Here is a 20,621-nt window from a genome sequence, read left to right as displayed (position 1 = left end):
GTGAACGTTGGGTGCCGTCAGCGAGGGCCACGGGCTAAAGGAACATTCCAGATCCACCGTTCATCTCGTCCCGTCTGCCGTCTGTCACGTCATCTTAAGCAGTTTAACACGCAAGCGTTCGCTAGCGTTGAGCTTACTTTTTATCTTCTTGTTTTGTTTGTGCTTCGTTTGGTTTTTATTATCTGTCCAGAGCAGCATGCTGGGAAGGAAACAAACAAAGAAAGAAAGCGCTGGGTTAGACTCACAGCACTGCTTTTCATTTAATGTTTGGAGCATTAAGAAAGAGTTTGAAATATGGGAATGAGTTCAAGTAAATGTAGAGCAGAAGGACTCGGACTGCGGTCAGAAGAGCTAGGATACATACACACACACACACACACACACACACAATGAGTTCAAGTATATGTAGAGCAGAAGGACTCGGACTGCGGTCAGAAGAGCTTGGATCTCACACACACACACACACACTCTCTTACACACTCTCACTCACATACACACACACAAATACACACATTCTCTCTCTCTCTCTCACACACACACACTCACACATCCACCAATACACACACACACACACACACACACACACACATTCTCTCTCTCTCACACACACACACTCACACGCACACTCCCTCACACACACACACACACACTCTCACTCACATACAAACACACACATTCTCTCTCTCTCACACACACACACACTCACACACACACACTCACACACACACACTCTCTCTCTCACACATTCACACACACTCACACATACACACACACTCTCTCTCACTCAATCACACACACACACTCTCTCTCTCACTCTCTCTCTCGCTCTCACACACCACACAACACACTTTCCTCTCTCCTCAAGCTCACACCTCCTCTCTCTCTCTCTCACACACACACACTTTCTCAAAAACACTCTCTCTCTCTCTCTCTCTCACTCTCCCAACCACACACACACACACACTCTCTTACCACTCACACTCTCACACACACATACTCCTCACTAACACACAACACACCACGATTTGAGGAACATTCACTCACACACACACTTTCTCTCTCTCTCTCTCTCTCACACACACACTCACACACATGCATGAGTGTGTAGTTCTAGGGATCTTACCCTGTCCACTCGGTTTGGTCTTCAGGATGTAGAACATAATAATCATCACTATAGCGATGGCCATGATGAAGATGGTTGACATGGCGATGATGAGGGCCGTTGCTAGGTGACCCTGTCCTGTTGGGTCTGGAACACAGTAAAAGATTCTCTGTTACTCGACGACCATCAAATGCTTCTAATGCACTGATGAACTGATGAACTGACTTGTTTTGACTGATTGTTTATAGACTCTTCTAGTGTCGACGTCACAGATTAGCCAACACGAGGAGCTTGAAATATCACAGGCTCCAATTAGAAATTTGATCACATACCTGCTGCCTCTGCCGGACTACAAACAGACAACAGCTGTGATTAAACACGTTAAAACGAGCGCACTGGACAGAAACCATCGTCAGAAGGCTCGCGTCTGCAGTTATGGATTATTGTTTGTGTTACACATCTAAAGATTTCTAACGCTCTCGTGTATCAAATAATGTCTGTGTGCATGTGTGTAAAACAACAAACTGATGATTTATATGCTTTAATCATCTGTAACTGTGTATATATCGTTGTGATTGATTTAAGAACTTGGTAAGAAAGAATAATCAAATACAGAAAGTTCAAAATTAGTTTCTGGAATTTATATTTCTCATATTCTATAATATTGCTGGTGTTTTATCCAAGCCATAAGGCCGTATGTTACAGTGATTTTACTACATTTGAAAAAAACCACGGTAAATCTGCTGCGTTCAAATAAAATATGTGACCCGGAGCACAAAAGCAGTCATAAGAAGCTCAGATTCCAGATTCTCAGACAGTTGTATCTCGGCCAGATATTGTCCTATCATAACAAACCATACACCAATGGAGAGATGATTTATTCAGCTTGCCTTTCTCTGCGTGTGGGAGTACGGTGGTGCTGCTGGACGGCAGGCTGGGAGCTCGGCCCGAGGACGGCGGCGTCGCCTGCATGCCTGTGAAACAACATTCATTAACACCAGTGCTCTCTTATCACCAGACCTTGCATTCAGTCGCCGTGTCCACCTGATTTCTTTCAGTCAGCACAGGCTTTGTGTTTCTTCTTGGAATTATTAATCGTAGATCTCATGCACCTCCATTTATGAGTGAAAAATGCAAACACTTTTTGGCTCAGAAAGTAAACGGCATGAGTTCAGATCGATCAGATCCAAAAAGAAACACAAACCTGTGCTAACTGAAAGAAAACAAGTGACGACTGAATCCAAGATCTGGTAACAATGTAGCAGAAGGAGATTCACAAGCTGTTTAAGAACACAGTCGTTTTTAACCCGGGAAATTAAGAACAAGAAAAAAAAACCCAAAAGCAGAAAAATGATCCTTTGTTATGAAGTTGTTATACTCTGTGTGAACACATTTAGTATGTTTCAGTCCAGCAGCATTATTATAGTTAACTAAAACTAAAACCATAAAAAACACCAAATAAAATAAACTGAAATAAAATCAAATATTTTTTTAAAAATTCTTAAACCTATTTTATTTCAGCTAGTTGCCATTTCTCATTTTCATTTAGTTTAACTTGATAAAAAACGTAATATAAAAAATGAATAAAAACAATATTTACACTAAACTAAACTGAAAATAATAAATAATGAATAAAAACTATAATAGTATGTCAATATGATATTAAAATAACACTGCAATGCGTTCAGTGCTTTCAGCGGTGGTATGATTTTTTTAATTTATCTAATAATATTTTGTAATATTATGTATTGTAATTAGATTAAAATACTCACAATCAGAGTACAGTTACTTTTTTATTGAATACATATTATTCACACAATTATTAATTTCTCTCTAATTTTTCTTTTCCATCTTTACATTTTCCCAAACATTACACATTGTAATGTACAAATGAATTATTTCTCATTTACACGTACTGTACTAAAAGTTTTTTTAGTCATCTGAGTCTCTTTCACCTCATGTATATTTACGTGAAGCCCCGCTGAGATTTTAAGCTATTACATTAATAATTAAGTAACACATTTACATGTTGACGGTTCTCTGATGTTGTTATTGGTCACATGACATGCAGGTAAACAAATACAATATTTCACTTTTTTGTAAGTGCTGTATTTTGGTTGAGGTTATGTTAAAATGATTTATATTAATTTGACATTTTTATGATTTAATAATTAGCTTTTCATTAAAAAGTTCCTTTGCGAAGCCCAGTCTGGGAAACCTTGACCTAATCTAATGTTTAATGCACTTCATGTTCTTAATTACAACAAACGGAATATATTTTCTTACTCTTTTTAAATCATTATGGTACAAGATTATCCTGTTTAAATAAACGTGATGAGTGAGTAAGGTCAAAAGAGTAATTTGTAAGTAATCTACCAGCACTGAAGCAGTTACATTCACTCACACTTACAGGAAATCCTCTCCAAAAGTACAAACATGAGTTATTCTAAATGATCTTCACTTGAACTGAAAACGGTCTTTGATGCTGCAGGACGTTCAGTGTTTAACAAGCCAGCATTAAACATGTAAGGCTAACCGTGTAGACACAGATCTGTGAGTGTTCCAGCTCTGGAGCTGAAGTATTGATTTAATTATCACATACCTACAGCACAATTTGTCAAAGTTTGAGGTCTTTGCTTATTTCTCTCTCATTGCGAGTGTCAAACACACTGTAAACCAATCGAGCGCTGCAAGGATTCTGAACCCGGACTTCATTACAAACCGTTATCAGATCCATCTAATGCCAGATCACCTGCTGAGATCACGGACCCTGAGATCAGATGAGCGCCGCACGCGTGTGTCACGCCTGTCGACTGCAAGCAGCAGCACGTTAATCATCTTTTTATTCCCTCCGAACTCTTAATTATTAGACGCGGACGAGCATAATCTGCAGATTATCCGGCGAGTGCGAGCATGTCTTCACTCCCTGCGCATACCTTCACATCTACAGCTTCAAAAGACCTGTTTGTTATGCTTTTTTAATTAAATATAATTCCCACCTCCTTCATTTCTGTCACCGCACAATAGAAAACAATTAAAGAGGCTCGGACCGGCGCAGACGTGTTTCCCAGCACAAAGACCCCTTGTTTACAGGATGTTCATCTGAAGAGACTCACAGGAACAGCAGCATTCATAATACATCACACGTCCAGCTTTACAACGAACCGTCCTCCTCAGAGCAGATATAAAGAAAGAAATCATTTATGGACGCTTTAGGCAAGATCCTCTTAATAGCACAAAAGCCACAACTTAATGCACATAAAAAAATAAAAAAAAAATCTAAAATGCTAAATAAAATGAAATAAAAAATTTAAATTAAATTAAAATGCAAATCAAATAAAAATTAAAAGCCTAATAAAATAATCTAAATAAAATAAAATAAAAGCAATTCATCAAAAAGCCAAGCATTTTTGTAATATATGATGTCAGGTTTATTGGATAACAGATCTGAAATCTGTCACTAAAAATATAAACAAATTAAGATTTTAAATATGCAGAAGTTAATCCTCATAGTGCATAATATACACCATTAACTGTCTGACATGAAGAAAAAGACCAAATTAAAGGCATAAAAGCCACAACTAAAATAATTCATGGGCATAAAATGAATTTATAAATAAAATAAATCAATTAAATTAAATTAAATAAAAAATATCAATATATAAAAAATAAATAAATAAATATATTTTTAGAAGAGGCAGTTTCTGCTCTTTGATTTACGAGTAAGAAATAATGATTTGCTGAGTCAGCTTGATTTTCATTAGAAATCTGTCAGCTTTCGGCCTCTCATCAGAGTTTCCGATCTCTTCTGAAGAAACATCTCACGGCCGAAGACAAACAGAGATTTAAACAAAGAAATTAGCAAAACAAAACAATAAAAAGCTTGGCTCTCGCTCGCTCGGTCAGACCTGGACTTAATTAGTTTCCCTCTCTTCCACAAACGACGCCATTTCATCCCAGATAACCTCCTAAACCTGAGCGGAGAGCAGACCAGGATATTTACGCAGATGAGGAACGGCGGGGAAGTTTAGCGGATTACGCAGCACTAAATCTCAGGTTTGCGCGGGTTTCCGTGCGCTCAGAGCTTCAGGTATGCGCCGCTAATCAGAGACTGGAGCGTGTTATGAAGGATCTGTCAAACACCAGAGTCAGGCCAAGACGAGGAAAATAAACCTGCAAAACCTTCCTGCGCCGCTCACTGATGGAGTCCAGACGCCTTACTGATGACCTGCTCAGGCTGCAACACTCAGATCCAGACCCTGCTTTGGGTTTGAGTCTGTGGTGGACTGTGTGTGGGCCTCCGAAGCGTTTAACATAATTGTGTTTATACAGCGAGAGAGACGAGACGAGATGAGCTCATGTGTGTCCCTGCAGCACAGAAGCAGTCATCAGTAGCACAGGTATATTTGTAGCAATAGACAACAATACATTGTATGGGTCACAATTATACATTTCTCTTTTATGACAAAAAATCATTAGGATATTAAGTAAAGATCATGTTCCATGAAGATATTTAGTAAATGTCCTACTGTAAATATATCAAAACTTAATTTTTGATTAGTAATATGCATTGCTATGAATTAATTTGGACAACTTTTAAGGTGATTTTCTCAATATTTAGATTTTTTTGCTCCCTCAGATTCCAGATTTTCAAATAGTTGTATCTCAGACAAATATTGTCCTCCTAACAAACCACACATCAATGGAGAGATTATTTATTCAGCTTCAGATGATGTATGAATCTCAGTTTCACAAATTGCCCTCACGACTGGTTCAGTGCTCCGGGGTCACAGATGCGGTGTTCTTACACTCTTTGATGTTTCGAGGAGCGTTCTGACAGGAGTGACACACCATGCCGTAGATGTTACGAGGACGGTTCTCCAGAATGTAGTACCTGAAGCACAAAACACACAAACAAACTCAGAAAACATTGCTAAAGAAATGAAGAGTTACTGTAAGATTTAGACTAAATAAGATTATTATTTTTTAATATCACATTATACAGTCAAACCAAAAACTATTCAGACACCACATATAATTTTTAATATTTTTTACTAGTGGGTGCAAGACACTGTATTTCATGTAAGTGAGGAGAGCAAAATAAAGTAAACTGTGACAGATTATACTCTTCATACAGTGGACTAACAGATCAAAAATGATTCAGACACTTTGAGCTGAGCGTGTTTTGCTGAAGTGTTTTTCTTTAATTGCTAATGTGATCTTTTTACTTCACAGATGAACAAAATAAAGCAGTGCTTGGTGATTAGTTGAGCTGAATTGGTTTGATCTAATTGTGTTCTTAAACGTAACAGCTATTCAGCTTAATTCATTACACACCTTTCTATCAAAGTTATCTGACATTATCAAGATCAAGTTCTTCTCATGTATTCTTACCATTTTCTAAACTAGAGTGAATAAACTGTGATCACGTGAGAAATGTTGAAGGTGTCTGAAAACATGTAGGTTTGATTGTATATACAACAGTTACTCAGAATGTTTGACATAAAGAAAAATACAAAATTAAAGACATAAAAGCCACAATTAAAATAATTTATAGATTTTAAAAAAATGTGTAAATAAAATAATAAAAAAATACAATAAAAAAAATAAAATACTATAAAAAAAAAAATACAATAAAAAAATTATTTAGTATAAATATATAAAAAATGCTTTTACTCAGAACTGTGCAAATGACCTTTTTTAATGTTTTATTCCATGGCAGAAACAAACAAACAAACAAACAGAATTGTAAGATATAAATGTCCTCAAACACAGAACACATTCATCATGAGCTGCGGTCTCAAAGGAAAGATCACGGTCAGACTCTTCACGTCCCTCCAAACAGAAACACAGAGACTTCCTGCAGCACAGTATATTAAACACTCAATAATGTGCTTTTAAAAGCTGCACTCTCTGGATTTATATTCAAGACAACTGAAACCAGACCTTCTGCTTTGAGTGACAGCAGCAGCGCGCAGCCGTGTTTGGATCAACCATGAGATTAATACAGAAGTAAAGCTGTGCTTACACAAATGACTATCAATATGGGAAAAAACTAAATAAATAAAAAATAAAACATGGTATAATAAAACCATGGTTAATTTTAGGAAGGGATGTGTTTGTGTGCATTTGAGTGTGTGCATGTTTTTTTTTTGTGTGCGTGTGTGTTTGTGTGCGTGCATGTGTTTTCTTTGTGTGTGTGTGTGTGTTTGTGTGCATTTGAGTGTGTGCATGTTTTTTTCTTTGTGTGTGTGTGCGTGTGTGTAGTGTTTGTTTGTGTGTGTGCATGTGTTCTTTTCTTTGTGTGTGTGTGTGTGTGTGTGTGTGTGTGTGTGCATGTGTTTTTTCTTTGTGTGTGTGCATGTGTGTGTGTGTTTGTACGCGTTTGTGTGTGTGCATGTTTTTTTCTTTGTGTGTGTGTGTGCTTTTTTTTGTTTTTTTTTTTGTTGTTTTTTTTTCTTTGAGTGTGTGTGTGTGTGTGTTTCAGTGTATAAAAGTATTGCAATGAATCATTAATGCTTTGTAATGCATGTTATAATGCAGCATATGATCTCATGAATAATTGCAACCATGGTTAAAATAAATAATAATACTTATACATTCATTATTACACCTTTAAAAGGATAATGCATTAAAACGCACAACAAACAGCCAGTTTCAGATGTAACAAGGAATCTGCAAATATAATGAAACATTAACACACACTTTCTGTTTAGGCCTTCTCAGAGCATTGTTGTCTAGCTCTACACTGTGAGTAGTTGGAGTGCTGTGGGTTAGAGGTGGTTATGTTAGTCTGAAAATGTCTAAAATGTTTCAAATCTCATAAAACAATAAAGCATTGCTCAGGAGTGGAAGAAACTCTCAGCTCTTGCTGTGTTTAGTGTGGAGGGTCCTGGAGTGTTTTCTTACCCCGGTAAACACGGTCCGCACTCGGCGTCGCTCTCCAGAGTCCCCGGCGTCAGGACGGTGGCGCGGTACAGCGAGTCGCAGTCTTTGTGGCGACGGCAGATCTCGTATTTGCCTTTGGAGAATTTCCCGGCCGGACAGGAGATGCAGGTGTAATCGTCATCTTTAGTGCCATAACCACAGTTCTACCAGAAAAACAATAACAGAGATCATTTCTACAGCGCTTGTCACTGCTGGGGGTAATGCATTACAAGCAATGTTGGGAAAGTTACTTTTAAAAGTAATGCATTACAATATTGCCTTACTTGCTAAAAAAGTAACTCATTACGTTACTTAGTTACTTTTTATGGAAAGTAGAGCGTTACGTTACATTGTAAATCTGGCCAGGGCTTGCTTGTTTGTTTTTAGTATAAAAAGTTCTTCTTTTACAAATGTAAAAGCACTTTCACAACAGAAGTACATGGAAACAAAGTAACTGGAGTTAATTATTTGAAAAAGTAACTCAGATATTGCCTTCTGAATTAAAAAGTAATGTGTTACTTTACTAGTTACTTGAAGTAATCTGATTCCGTAACTCACGTTACTTGTAATGCATTACCCCCATGCAAAAGTAAAGTCATGCATTACTTTTTAATTTACAAGAAAATATCTGAGTTACTTTTTCAAATACATAATGCAAGTTACTTTGTTTCCCATGTATTGACTGACAGCTCTGGTGTTGCCATGGTGACATGCTGAATTGGTGCAGAAGCCAAGGACAGTTGCCAAAATGATAACTTTTGGGACGTTCAGTTCAGGTGACAAAGACATAACAATGCATTACTGTCCATAAAAAGTAAGTAAGTAATGCGGTTTGTTACATTTTTATGGAGTAACACAATATTGTAGTGCATCACTTTTAAAAGTATCTTTCCCCAACACTGGTGCTTAAACAATTCAGACTGACTCCAAACAGCTTCACAGAGATAAAAAACTTCAGTTTCAGCTGTAACGTAGAGAAGCTTATTTCCACCATCGGATTAAAAAGTGTGGCTTCATATCTTGTAATTCTGACTTTCTATTTTTTTTATTATAAATAAATAAATAAAATGTCATACCGACTTTTCATCTCACAACTCAGACTTTTCTGATTAGGAGAAATATACACTCAGAATTGGAAGATATAAACAGAATTCCAATAAGAAAAGTCAGAATTGTGAGATATAAACTTGGAAAATTGAAAGGAAAAAACAGAATTGCAAGATGTAAAACTTTGAACTGCAAGAAAAAGTCTTTTTATCTCACAATTCTGACCTTTTCATTTCACAATTGTCACAATTTGCAAGACTTTTTCTCGCAATTCTGAGAAATATAAATTCAGAATTACAAATTGTGAAATATAAATGCAGATTTTTAAGAAAAATGTTTTATAAGATTTGTATGTCAGATTTGTAACAAAGTTTAAATGACCGTTTTTATTCTGTTGTGAAAAGAAAAAAAACTGATTTGCAATATATATAATCTGAATTCAGAAATGTAACAAAGTAAGAATTCTGACTTTTTAACTCACAATTCAGATTTTTTGACATGCTATTCAGAGAAATATAATAACAGAATTGTATAACCTCAAACTGCACAAAAAAATTATAACAATAATAATTGCAAGACAAAAAGTTGCAATTACCCTTTAAAAATTTTATTTGTGGTGAAAATAAAATAAAAACAGAATTGCAAGAAATAAACTTGTTAAACAGCTTGTTGTATTCTGCACTTTGTATAAATGCATCCGCTAAATAAATAAATGTAAACTTGGAAATGCAAGAAAGTAACCCTCTTGTCAGAACTTTTTTACTCTGTAGTAGTGAAGCAGCTCTGCAGAAGACAACAGAGGCATTATTCAGATCAATTCAGTTCTAGTTTATGTGTCAGTGCAGTTCAGTCAATGATAATACTGAATATGAATCATATAATTATATGTCATTGATGGCATGCATTGAAGCGTGTGACGTACAGATCTGCAGACCTCAGCGGATCAGAAATGAATCGCAGCACTGAACATCAGTTGTTTTTAATCCTCAGATATGATGCAGCAGCTGCTGGAGTTTAGCGAGCTGCCAGAACCATCCGCTGAAACACGCTTAATGAGAAACATCCCAGCAGCGCTGCTCAGATTCACATTCATTGTGTTTCATAATCCAGATCCCAAGAAGAACATCTGAACATGCTTTTCTTTCACTATCCACAACAACTCTTCCATTTCGTTCTGATTCGGAGCGCATTAAAGACTTCATCAGAACGTCTCCCGAGGCCGTTTCACTTCACTATTATTGTCTTGTCATTTCTCAAGCGCTCAGCTCTTAATTAGCGTAATGAGGTGATGATGCGTCTTTGGTGGGCAGAGGTGCAGTGCTTTGTTCTTTTGGCCTCCGGTGTCTTGAGCAGAGATAAAAGAGATTGAGATGTTGGTACTCGCCATCTGCTCTGATTTAAAACTTATTGAGAAGTCCTTCTCCGTTCTGACATTCACCCCCAACATGCATTTCAATTCTGAAGCACACACACACACACACACACACACACGCTCGCTTTATGAGAAGTAAAACATGTTTTTAAGCTCAAACATCTTTTATCTGCTTCTATTGAATCAAGATCATCTTTGGCCCCAGAGCACCAGCGTTATTGGATTGTTCAGGAACGCAGCATTTCAAGGCCTTTTCCTGTCGTAATAGTTTTTAGATGCTTTTTTTCAGTGCCATATTTTCCAGAAAATAAGCCAAAAAACTGAAACAATGACTTTCAGAAATAATGTAAAAATAAAAAAAAAAAGGTTTTAACAAAATGGGGAAAAAATTGAAAATAAGTTACAACAGGTCAATATATATATATATAAATCCTTCAAATTGAACATTATAGATCAGATGTGATCAGAATGATAAATAAATAAACAATATAAATATAAACAAGCATAAATTATAGTGGCATTCATTATAAACATGATTTATTATACACGGCAGGCCTAAATTAATTTATTTGATTTTATTTTATTAACTGCATGTTTGTGAAATGCGCTAAATATAAATAAACTTGAGATCACATACAGATTTCATTCGGGATGAGTTTGTGCTTGAATTTATTTGATATATCTAATATATATATATATATATATATATATATATATATGTTGCTTCCCAGCAGATAATGTGGAGATAATCATACCTAGTATTTTTGTCTTATTTTCTAGTATAAATATTTAACATTCTTGAATAAATACTTGAGTAAAATGACTTAAGCAAAAATACTTGTCAGTGGGGCAAGAAAAACAATCTTGTTGAGCCTTTGAATTAAGATGATTTTTCTTACCACATTGCCAGATCTTTTTGCTCAGTTTAAACAAAAACTAACAAAATATTGATAATTTTTTCAGAAAATAAGACATAATATCTTAAGTCACTTTACTTGTAAAATAAATGCATCTGATTCAAGAATGTTTAAATGTTTATACCAGAAAACAAGATAATAAGAAAGAAAATAATTTTTTTCAGTGTGTGATTTTCTAGAAAACTACAGATGTTTCTGAGTGCTTTCACACTCAGCGTTTGCGTTCGAGAAGCATCAAATGAAAGAGCACTTGATTTAGATCACAGCTCCATCAAATTACAGGCTGAGGCGTCGTTAACTCCAGCGGAAGAGAGAACGACTCAAATATGAAGCAGCAGCATTTCACTTGTAACTTTCACAGCCTCTCCAAACAATCACTGAGGTATAATTATACAAAAATGACTCTTATTTCCATAATAGTTGTTTTCTTCACAAATGATGCGTATTTTTGCTGGAATTCATCTCAAGTGTTGTGAAGAGATATGCTTTCAGAAACAAGAACATCTCTGATGGGATATGCGTGTTTAATATTAATTAAACAGCATGGCTTTGGTGCTCAGATTAATTCTACACAAAAACAACATGCTCTTCCTCAGGATTTTTGTCTTGTTTTCCAGTACAAGTATCTACGGAACCCCTAAAGGGACATGGTGGTTGAAAAAAATCAGAGTGAATGAAAAAATGTGGGGTGGGAGGACAAAATATTTACGTATTCTTGCAATACTTCCACTTGAGCACAATCAAATATACTAAGTATATCTTTAATTGTACAGAACTACTGCACAACTAATTAGTTGTTCCAATTTAGACAACTTTTACCAGTTTAGTATACTAAAAGTACAATTGCAGGGCATTTTATTATGTAAATAAATATGAAAATGTATTTGTAATATACATAACATGAGATAAATGTATTTCAAATACATTTGAGTATATTTATTTTTCACTAGCAAGACAAAAATACTGTCAAAGAAAATTATTTTTTGCAGCTTCTGCTGAATTCAGAGTGAAATCAGCAGTGAAGACCTCCTCAGATTGGCTTAGGTTTGTATCTGAGACAAACCTGATCAACAGAACTGAGAAAAAAGTCTCTCTGTCTCTGTTAGACCTGTCTCTCTGCCTCTGTAAGACCTGTCTTTCTGTCTCTGTTAGACTGTCTCTCTGTTAGACTTGTCTCTCTGTCTCTGTTAGACCTGTCTCTCTGCCTCTGTAAGACCTGTCTTTCTGTCTCGCTGTTAGACCTGTCTCTCTGTCTCTGTTAGACCTGTCTCTCTGCCTCTGTAAGACCTGTCTCTCTGTCTCTGTTAGACCTGTCTCTCTGCCTCTGTAAGACCTGTCTCTCTGTTAGACTGTCTCTCTGTTAGACTGTCTCTCTGTTAGACCTGTCTCTCTGTCTCTGTTAGACCTGTCTCTCTGCTAGACCTGTCTTTCTGTCTCTGTTAGACCTGTCTCTCTCTGTCTCTCTGTTAGACCTGTCTCTCTGTTAGACCTGTCTCTCTGTCTCTGTTAGACCTGTCTCTCTGTCTCTGTTAGACCTGTCTCTCTGTTAGACCTGTCTCACTGTCACTGTTAGACCTGTCTCTCTGTCTCTGTTAGACCTGTCTCTCTGCTAGACCTGTCTTTCTGTCTCTGTTAGACCTGTCTCTCTGTTAGACCTGTCTCTCTGTTAGAACTGTCTCTCCTGTTAGTCTTTTTTCTCTGTTAGACCTGTCTCTCTGTCTCTGTTAGACCTGTCTCTCTGTCTCTGTAAGACCTGTCTTTCTCTGTTAGACTGTCTCTCTGTTAGACCTGTCTCTCTGTCTCTGTAAGACCTGTCTCTCTCTGTCTCTCTGTTAGACCTGTCTCTCTGTCTCTGTAAGACCTGTCTCTCTGTTAGACCTGTCTCTCTGTCTCTGTAAGACCTGTCTCTCTCTGTCTCTCTGTTTTTGTTAGGCCTGTCTCTCTGTTAGAACTGTCTCTCTGTTAGACCTGTCTCTATCTGTCTCTCTGTTAGACCTGTCTCTCTCTGTCTCTCTGTAAGATCTGTCTCTCTCTGTCTCTCTGTTAGACCTGTCTCTCTGTCTCTGTTAGACCTGTCTCTCTGTTAGACCTGTCTCTCTCTGTCTCTGTTAGACCTGTCTCTCTGTTAGACCTGTCTTTCTGTCTCTGTTAGACCTGTCTCTCTGTCTCTGTTAGACCTGTCTCTCTCTGTCTCTGTTAGACCTGTCTCTCTGCTAGACCTGTCTTTCTGTCTCTGTTAGACCTGTCTCTCTGTTAGACCTGTCTCACTGTCACTGTTAGACCTGTCTCTCTGTCTCTCTGTTAGACCTGTCTCTTTGTCTCTCTGTTAGACCTGTATCTCTCTGTCTCTCTGTTAGACCTGTCTCTCTGTCTCTGTTAGACCTGTATCTCTGTCTCTGTTAGACCTGTATCTCTGTCTCTGTTAGACCTGTCTCTCTGTCTCTCTGTCTCTCTGTCTCTCCTAAACTGTCTCTCTGTTAGACCTATCTCTTTGTCTCTCTGTTAGACCTATCTCTCTGTTAGACCTGTCTCTCTGTCTCTATTAGAACTGTCTCTCTGTTAGACCTGTCTCTCTGTCTCTATTAGAACTGTCTCTCTGTTAGACCTATCTCTCTGTCTCTCTATGAGACCTGTCTCTCTGTTAGACCTGTCTCTCTGTTAGACCTGTCTCTCTGTCTCTGTTAGACCTGTCTCTCTGTCTCTATTAGACCTGTCTCTCTGTTAGAACTGTCTCTCTGTTAGACCTATCTCTTTGTCTCTCTGTTAGACCTGTCTCTCTGTCTTTCTATTAGACCTGTCTCTCTGTTAGAACTGTCTCTCTGTTAGACCTGTCTCTAAGTTAGATATGTCTCTCTGTCTCTCTTCTCTGTTTAGACCTGTTCACAGTTCTCTGTTAGATAGGTCTCTCTGTTAGACCTGTCTCTCTGTTAGATATGTCTCCTCTGTCTCTGTTAGACCTGTCTCTAGTTTAGACAAGTCTCACTGTCCTGTTAAACAAAAAAAAAGCACCTATCTCTCTGTTAGACCTGTCTCTCTGTGCATCATCAGTACAAATCTGTCTACCTGTCTCTCTGTTAGACCTATCTCTCTGTCTCTCTGTTAGACCTGTCTCTCTCTGTCTCTCTGTTAGATATGTTTGTATGTGTCTCTTTGTATCTGTCTCTCTGTTAGATATGTCTCTCTGTCTCTGTTAGACCTGTCTCTCTGTTAGATGCCTGTCTCTCTCTGTCTCTAAAAGTCTCTCTGTCTCTATTAGACCTGTCTCTCTGTTAGACCTATCTCTCTGTCTCTCTGTTAGACCTGTCTCTCTGTTAGATATGTCTCTCTGTCTCTCTGTTAGATATGTCTCCAGATCTTCCGAAGTCATCTGATGCCGCTGCTGTCTGGGTGGTCCAGAGAAAAAACATCAGTTCTTAAAGGAGATGTTCACAGTTAAAACACTGTCATTACTGTGTCTCTTATTGTAGTTGATGTAAACTGTTATTATTGACTATCGTTTTGAATTTGTGAATAACCTTCATGCGCTTCTTCTCCACACAACAACAGTTCATAGTGAACAACATGACTGTCAAACTCCAAAATTACAAAAAAAAAGCACCATTAAAATCCAGTCAGTTTTATTTCTGTGGTGCATCATACAGTACAAACTGTTTCAAAAGCAGCTCAAGTAAAGTATTATAAGAGTAGTTATATGACTCTCAAGTCTTCTGATGTCATCTGATTTAGCATATGAACTGAGACTTGGAATAATATCACTGAACGTGTTTTTTCTTTCCACTGAGCTGCTTCTCTATTGTTTTTGTAGGTAAACATGCACTAGATGGATGTTTGACTGCTTTGTTCACATCTTGTGTCTTTTGCATTCTAAAAATACGGTGGTCAAGTTAAAAGAAGTTAAACTTTTAATAAGCTGGGTCACACTTGATACTTTTGCTGTCAAAAGTGACCAAAGCCTTGAAATGTAACTTTTTTTTTTCAGGAAAATTAACTGTTTTTCAGGATGAAAATCAACATTTTTCAGGAAAATTCAGGAATGATGATGATTTTTAGGGTGAACTGTCCCTTTAAAGCTGGAACTGTGGATTGTTTCAGTGTGTGTGTGTGTGTGTGAGTGTGTGTGTGTGTGTTTGTTACTCACCATGTACGGCTCTTGTCCCGGCTGACACTGTGGGCAGGGCTGGCAGCTGCTGATTGTGTAATTGTAAAATTCATTTTCTCCACAACTTGAGTATTCGGCACTCACAAAACACATGCTGGACACCTGCAACACACACACATTTTAAAATTCAAACACAAACTCACATTTGTGGCAGCTGTTATCTTTATGTATACCAACTTGTTACTTGATTTTTTTTCAGGTTCTTTTTGTCTGCTTATTTAAGTACACCTGTGTTTCACTGAGATCAAATCTAACAGACATGAAGTAAAGACACAAAACTATCAATTTGAAGGAAATAATCCAGGTCAAATTAAATGAGATCTGCATTTACACATTAAAAGTCATGTTTCTGTATTCTGTGGCATACAGAAAGTCTTGATGATATATATATATAGAGATATTGTATATATTTTATATATATATATATATATATATATATATATATATACACACACACACACACACAGTATATACACGTATATATAATGAATATATAGGTGTTTTAAGATGTTCATAATGTACATTACAGTTATAATTCATTATATCTTTTAATAAACAATTGTAACCAAGTGTTAATGCATTATAACATTTGTATATTTGCAGATTTTTTTTAATCTTTTATTTTTTTGCATCTGATATCGGTTGTTTATTATAATGCATTATAACTGTGGTTACAGTTATTCATGAGATCATACAATGCTTTAGAATGTGCATATAATTAATGCATTAAAATACTTTTATAACGCATTATATATAGGTTTTAAGTATATACATGAATGTATATACTTATATTACAGCAACTTAAAGGAAACATTTGTTTAAAACAACATTGATTTCAAAATTCACTTGAGATATGACTGTGCTGTAGAACAAAACAAAAGTATTTTCTTGTGGTTTTTTTTGCTGGAGGTTTTTTTTTTTTTTAAATATAATATTTTCTTAAAACAAAGAGGGAAACTGTATCCTTCCAGGTTCACCTATACACTTACATCAGTGTTTTAAACAAACTAACAGCAGGAAGAAATATTTTCCGTCCATCTTCACAGAAGAAAAGGACTAATATAAAGTGTCAGTGTGAAGGTGCAGATGAAATAAGGAAACGGTTGAGTGTAGGTTCAATTAAAGAATAAAAGCTGAGAACCACAAAGCATCTCATTCAGCCCGAGCCAATCAACATCCGGCTCCGCCCACACGCTTAATTACATTCCTGCTCGAGTAACGAACCGGCAGAGAGTTGAAATGCCTGAGTGCATCTCTGAGGCTCACAAAACCAGCAAACATGTTGTTTCACCTCGACTCATGCAGTGAACATGATTTATGTCTGAGGAAATGAATGTGGAGAGAGACATGATGACTGTGAGTTTGGTTTGGAAGCACAAGACGCTTGTGTGATTGTAATTAGATCACAACAGATCAGAATAATGCATCTGTTCTCAATCGCAGACACAATTACACATGCACTGTAATGCAACAGACTAATCATGCATCATGTGCTCAATCAAACCTTTTGACTCATTTTGAGCTGCTGATTCCAAAAAATAGTGTCTGCCTTGCGGTTTCACGTCACGCTTTCTCCTAAATATGATGCGTCTCAAAGCACGACCATTAAATCAGTCTCATATTGACAGCTGAAAAACAACACATGATTCCTGTCTGAATCTGAGCCACATTACTACAATCTCTTGAATTCACATGCGTGACATTATGTGACGCCTGATCCTGATCGCAAGGGCAAAATTATGGAAAGAAAATGCAGACATATTCAGACGTTTTCTGCTTTGACTGCATCCAAGCATTTCATGAAAAAAGCTTATTTTTTTTACATTAAATTTGTATTTGAAGATATTTTTCCACTTCTTTGAGGATTGATAGTTAAATTAAGCATTTATGATATTATGATATGATTTATGATACATACATATAATTTGAAAAACAGATTTTGTGGGAAAAAAGCTTATTTATATAAACTTGTTTTTATGTAAAGTTCTTTGGCATTAAATAAACTAGTTTAATATATATTTTCCACTCATTTGGAAAAGGTAGTACAATTTTTTTTTTTTTTACGTTTGACCTCGTTTGTCATAAGTGCATTAATGCTGATACATATGCATAATAACTACATATACCTGCTTATTTTGTGATTAAAAACTGTACATGATGGGATGTTTTTTAGTGATATTTTTTACTCAGAATCATCAAATGACATAATATTAGGCCTTTTTTTGCAAACCGGCAGATCTCGTTTCAAGATTTTAAAGCGCACTGCATGCACCAGTAAAGATGTGTCTGATTGTGTGTAACGTTGACTTGAGTTGGTTCTAGATCATTAGACGTGACATTAAGGTGCTGTGAAGCAGCACATGTGCAGCCTGTCTTCTGGCTCTGTATATAGAGAACAATGCTCATATAATGGAGCAGCAGCAGTTTTCTCCTCAACAAAGGCTGAATTGACACTGAGGGCTGATTTAGCCGTAATAAGCAGGATTATACAGATCTGCTCTCCAGAGCGTCTCACTCGCAGATAACCTGTCGTTCGAACATCTCACGGCTCTTTGGAAGGGCATTAAAAGCCTATCATTAAGTCGCTGTGCAGAGAAATTACCTTCTGGGAACACAGCCAGACAGATTTGGTGTTGCAGAAATGAAGGAGGTGGGAGACGTGTTCAGAGACAGATTAACATGTGCTCAAAGACGCCTTTGTAGTCGACGTGGCCCGTGTTTGTATGGGCTGGATCTGGCTGGGTGAGGGACTTACCAGCAGAAGAGGCAGGAGCTGTGATCGTGTCCGTCCTCTTTTCTGGCTCATCTTGATGATGTTGTTGTCTTCCACCTGAGGAGCTCTGAAACGAGAGCATGAACTGATCAACTGTGGGAATCGAGCGAAAAATGATGTTCTTCCTCAGTATTTCTGTCTGGTTTTCCAGTACAAATCATCTTTTGTCTTCTCCAGATGTTAACTGATGGACTGGAGTGCTGTGGATTACTTGTGGATTATTGTGATGTTTTTATCAGCTGTTTGGACTCTCATTCTGACGGCACCCATTCACTGCAGAGCATCCATTGCTGAGACACTGATGCAGTGCTACATTTCTACAAACCTGATGAAGACACACACTCATCCTAATCTTTGTTGAATTGAGGAATGGCACATTTTCATTTGTGGGTGACTTATTCCTTTAAGTGTGCTTTTGCTTAAAACAAGAACAAATGTTTGCCAATCTACTTAACTCCAAAAACAAACAAGTTTATTTTTCAAATCCCACTGGCAGATATTTGTTCTAGTCTTAAGTAAAAACTCACTTAATTTTTTTTTTGTCAGAAAACAAGACTTTATATCTTAAGTCATTTTCCTTCTCCAGTAAATCCAGTATCTTGATTTAAGAATGTTTAGATTTTTATACTGGAATACAAGACAAAAACACTAAGTAAGAAAGTCATGAATTGCATGTGATGCAGCGCATTATTCCTCACAGAAACACTCTTCAGACTGTGTGTCTGTGCGTGCATCTGTCAGTGAATGCAAATGTAATGACACTAAAATCTACAGTGATTCTCACAAATGTACATGAATCCACCATAAAAGCATCATAGCAGTACTCTCTAAAAAAGTCAATAAAAATACCTCCCAACGTGCCATATTTCACAGCAGTTTTCCATGTATTCATGGTGTTTTAGGGGTTAAAGGAAATGTCGTGGCAGAAGATTAACAGTATCTTATCTGTTTTTCTACACACTTTTTTATGTTTAGAGTGTAGTCCACAGCAGTCACGTGTGTGTATCAGAAACAAGCCGTCAGGTTCGTTTGAAACTGCATTATGAAAAACACACTCGGTGTGCTGGTGATTAATGAGCTCTAAATGAGACATCATGAGGAACAGAATGAAAACATCCATCAAATTTATTTCTAAAGCACTTTTCACAATGCAGATCATTTCAGAAAATCATTTTGTCATTGTTTATATCATCATGCCGTATAGTCGTATGTAGCAGATTAGAGCTGGACAATAATATATAGTTACATTTTGCTACAATTTTTCAACCAACTCAGCGTAATGAAATAATGCTGTCATGAGTCGTCTCACTCAACAGCTAGAACAAGTATCAAAGCTTCTACATCACCTGTGCTCTGACATTTCCATCAAAACACAACGAAGAAGACTTCAAAATGACTCCAGAGAGCAAAAACAAACCTCTGAAAACAGAGAAAACCAGGAGATGATCTCACACAACACACCGACGATTGCTTCAGAGCAGCTTTTCAGAAATATTTAATAAAATTACAAAAGCAAAAAAAACAAAAAATATGTTTGTCTATTAGAAATGCATTTTAAAATTAGAAGTTATTACTTATTAATCTTTTTTTTATTATTATTCATTAATAATTTATCAAATAAGGTTTTGGTGAAGTACTAAAATGACTTAAACAGTGGAATAAAAATAAAATAAAGCTAAATAGAAATTAAAAAACACAAACAAAATACATAAACTTAGGTTTATTAGTACTTTAATTGTAAAAGTGCAATTAAAAATGTTGCATCAGCAACTGAAACAAATTAGCTTTAGTTAAAGTGCTACAATGCCTAAAACTAGAATTGAAATATAAATAGAAATCATTTTATATTAGAAATAAATAAAAAAATTTAAATTCCAATTTCAGCTTTTTTCAAGATTTTTCAGAGTTGTAAATAAAGGTGATTTGAGTACAATATAAAAAAAAAACTATTTCAGTCTTTTTACTTTAATTTTTTACATTTAATTCAATGTGCTACTTTACGTTTATTCATAATTATTTGTGAAATTAACTAGCAATTTCTGAGTAAAGATTGATTCAAAGTAAATTCTAGACCACATTTTGTTTAGTCTAGAGAGAAATCTAGAGCAGAGGTTCTTAAAAACAGGTCTCAGGTCTGATTCAGTCACAGAACACAGGGAAAAACATGCTAAATGAAAATAAACACTAATCATTCGTAGTTCTAAACTATAAACGCTGCATGACGGAGCAAACACACGTGAACACAAGAGACAAACAACAACAACAAACCGCATCACTATCAATATCAGCAGAAATCCCATCAGATATCATACGGGTTCAGCGAA

The 20,621-nt window shown here is 36.4% G+C and overlaps 1 protein-coding gene across 1 annotated transcript in view; it reads right to left on the bottom strand.

Annotated features, from left to right (window-relative positions):
• The window catches only part of LOC109050162 (tumor necrosis factor receptor superfamily member EDAR-like), a 39,470-nt gene that overhangs the window by 8,930 nt on the left and 9,919 nt on the right, over positions 1 to 20,621 (bottom strand). Inside the window, 8 exon segments of the mRNA XM_042755187.1 lie at positions 127 to 166; positions 168 to 199; positions 1,124 to 1,249; positions 1,993 to 2,076; positions 5,911 to 5,996; positions 8,012 to 8,193; positions 15,504 to 15,626; positions 18,280 to 18,364. Coding sequence (XP_042611121.1) covers positions 127 to 166; positions 168 to 199; positions 1,124 to 1,249; positions 1,993 to 2,076; positions 5,911 to 5,996; positions 8,012 to 8,193; positions 15,504 to 15,626; positions 18,280 to 18,330 — 724 coding nt within the window. The 5' untranslated portion in view covers positions 18,331 to 18,364.

This window comes from Cyprinus carpio, unplaced genomic scaffold (assembly GCF_018340385.1).
Source record: "Cyprinus carpio isolate SPL01 unplaced genomic scaffold, ASM1834038v1 S000006646, whole genome shotgun sequence".
Classification (NCBI taxonomy): Eukaryota; Metazoa; Chordata; class Actinopteri; order Cypriniformes; family Cyprinidae; genus Cyprinus; species Cyprinus carpio.
The sequence above is the reverse complement of the archived record's forward strand: the minus strand, read 5'-3'. Positions and strand labels throughout refer to the sequence as shown.